Source organism: Dendroctonus ponderosae, unplaced genomic scaffold, assembly GCF_020466585.1.
Source record: "Dendroctonus ponderosae isolate FM_Combo_2020 unplaced genomic scaffold, Dpon_F_20191213v2 Dpon_F_20191213_1, whole genome shotgun sequence".
In the NCBI taxonomy this organism is placed as follows: Eukaryota; Metazoa; Arthropoda; class Insecta; order Coleoptera; family Curculionidae; genus Dendroctonus; species Dendroctonus ponderosae.
Genome location: NW_026017110.1, coordinates 10,960,661 through 10,963,799, shown reverse-complemented (window position 1 = coordinate 10,963,799; position 3,139 = coordinate 10,960,661). Strand labels below are relative to the sequence as shown.

Below are 3,139 nucleotides of genomic sequence, written 5' to 3'. Positions count from 1 at the left end.
AATGTTTAATATTATCTAATCAAGGAGCGAATATTAATAACAATACGACGGATTGTTTGCAAATGATTTGGAAAGGCAGAAGATAGGTTAATTGAAAAGTCAGCTGACACCAGGAGTTGGATGATAAAAAAATATACTAACTAGTATATGAAAGAGAAATTGAAGACGCGAATTTGGTGTAACTGCATTCAATTGTGCTGCAAAGGATTTGATTATTCAACTAATGAGGAAATTCGGATATCATTTTAAATTGTCCATGAGTGAGACATTTTTTTCGATAATTAAAAATAATTCTATGGTTTACATCTTTCGCCTTTTTAAATCATTCATATTGACGGCAAAGTGATGTAACTAAAACCAGTCGTCGCAAAACGAGTTCGGTTTAATAAGATCGTTTGACTCAGATTCATATAAATTTCGAAGCTTTTAATTAAATATTTCTGTTTTTTCGCTAACATTTTACAGATTATTTGAGGTCACCTTTCCGCGAAATTTTGAACAGACTAGCTCAGGCTTGAAAAATGTTTGAACTAGTAAACCAGTTAGTTACCAATGGTTGAAGTCAGCAGTAGGTATCTAGTGATAACTGGCAAAATAGAAAATTGCAAGTTGCAAGCATGTTTTCTTCATTTTAAGGTTTAAGTTCAAATTGCTATTTAAGTTTCAACTATTTTGTTGTTTTCAAATATAAAGTATTTGTGAAAATTCAGTACCTTAATATGCATGCAATTGTTGAATAATTTACAATTTTAGATATTCAGAAATTCTGCGTTTTGTTTGTTTCAATAGCTTATAGATTAATAGCACATGAAATAAGATCTCAAGTAATTGGTTTTGAAAATTGCTAATTTGTGGGTAAAATAGGAAAGCTTCCAAATTTATACTAAAAGCTATTTGGTCGTAAAATGGAACATGGTGCTTTCAAATATAGTTTGGAAAATGCTGTTCTTTATACTTGTGTGACGAATAAAAAATCATCCCCATTTTTTGTAAATAGAACCCTAATGATTCCGCCCCATCATCTTCATCATAACCCAATGTGCAAGCCTAATTTGTTTTGGACGTTGCAAATCACTGAGGGATACCTTTATGGCCCATGTTGGGGCGGAGTTACCACTGGTAGGTGGTCGCTACGACAAGGAAGGGATAAATAAAATAAGGGTAAGTTTGTGAAATGTTTGCCAGTCATCCGTCTCGCATTGAATGAGTAGTTGATCGGTAGTGCCTCGCGCTTGTTCTGTTCTGTGAGTCGCCGTGAATGTCTTGCTAAAAAAATGATTAATAATAATACTTCAAAAAATTTTTTTGTGGACTCGTTGTTAAAAGATGGTGCCCCTAGTGCATGTGAACCGCAGTTGCCGCCCTACAGACCTAACATGCCCATTCCCTTTCCTTATGCAAATTTTGTTAATAATTATATGACGCCGTTTTTCACGTCATGGTTTTCCGGACCGCGGTTCTTCCCAAACAGTGCACCAGTTCGTCCAGTTGCTCTTATGCCTCCCGTAGCTAGGCCTGTCGCACCTACGGATTTCACTCCACCACCCTCAACAGCGGGGTCTTTGCACTCAGAAAATGATTTAAGTTTGCTAACGAGAGATCATTCGCCCGCTAGTAGCAGAGAGTCATCCTTAAGCCCTACCCTACCAGGCGCAGAAGATTCTACCAGTTACGAAACAGCATCAGACCGTAATTCGACGAGCAAGCGAATAAGAACAGCTTTCACCGCTAATCAACTGTTAACCCTGGAGAAAGAATTTTCGCGTAACCAATACTTGATGAGATTGAGACGTATTCAAATTGCCAATTGTTTGAACCTATCTGAAAAACAAGTAAAGATATGGTTCCAAAATCGAAGAGTGAAATGCAAGAAGGAAATAGCAGAAAGCACTGGTTTGAAATCAAACGAAAATTGTGCCTGCAGATGTAATAGGTCAGAAAAAGACTCAGATCTAGATTCATGTTGTGAAAATATTGATGTGGAAGAGCATTGAATAGCATTTAAAATTACACAACTTAAACTTTTCGTTATTTGAAGGTAGTTTTATTGAAACAGTGTCATAAATGTAAATATGAGTCAAACTTATTCATAGATAATCGACGATCACATTTATAGTACTAAGTATTTAATTAATTTTATAGTACTAATTAGTAAATAGTAGATATTCGAAGTAATAATTTTGCGAAAATTTATTATACCATTTTTACCAGAATTTGCTCAAGTCGAATTAAGAAAATATGTAAGAGTTTAGTACTCTACTGTGCACTCAAACAATATTTTTCTATAAATTTACAATTTTTAATCTTAAGACGAGAAATCAGGAAGGTTCATACAGTACCAGGTTAGGTCTAGTCACTTGTAAAGTGTAAAGGTTTCGAGTAGTCTAATTTATTTCATTTTAATTTTAAGTTGCCTGAGTTTTCAATTAGTCATTTTAATTTATTTGCAGTCTGTTATATATTAGTTACATTTAATCTAAATATTCAGAATCTTCAATATATTAGGATTTATTTACTGAAACAATTTTCAGTATTCCCATATTTTTCATATTTTCATTATTCTTATAATGAAATTGTTTCTTAACTCTTGTTAAGAAAACCTTAATTCTTCGCTGTAATTAATTTATCAGATGTTCAAATTGCCAACGCGTTTCGAGTGTTGAAACTACTCAGCTAAATGTAAGGGTAAAAATATAAGTATATGGCTGTGCTTCCTTCACAAGGGAACAGGAAAACCTAGGACTGTGTGTAATTAGTAGTGTAGTAGAAAATAACTATAAATAGTAGTAGAAATGACAAAAATGTAATGGAAATATAACTTAATTTTCAAGTTTGAGTTTGTCTTTCATTTGCCTCAGTTTAAGAACATTTCCGCTAAACGTGTCCAGTCACTCCAACTGAAATTGGATACCCTTTTGACGGACCCGATTTTTTTTAAATTCAAAATAAATAAAGCAACGTGTGTAAATCCTTCATACTAGTTTACTTTACTTATTCCTTAAAGAAGTAAGTTAAATAGTATTATTGAGCTATTCAAATGTTTATTAAGTTATTAAGTAAAAATTTCAATTTTTAAACAAAAAAGTCACATTTTGCTATTTTTCCATAGCAATAAGTAGAGTATTTCAGTGATATTTTA

The 3,139-nt window shown here is 32.9% G+C and overlaps 1 protein-coding gene across 1 annotated transcript; it reads left to right on the top strand.

Annotated features, from left to right (window-relative positions):
- The first annotated feature begins 1,188 nt into the window (after positions 1–1,188).
- On the top strand, positions 1,189–2,096 carry LOC109533436 (homeobox protein Hox-D3). The gene has a single exon (XM_019901441.2). It carries the CDS (start codon positions 1,275–1,277, stop codon positions 1,992–1,994), a length of 720 nt encoding a protein of 239 aa, XP_019757000.2. The 5' UTR covers positions 1,189–1,274; the 3' UTR covers positions 1,995–2,096.
- Positions 2,097–3,139: the final 1,043 nt, after the last annotated feature.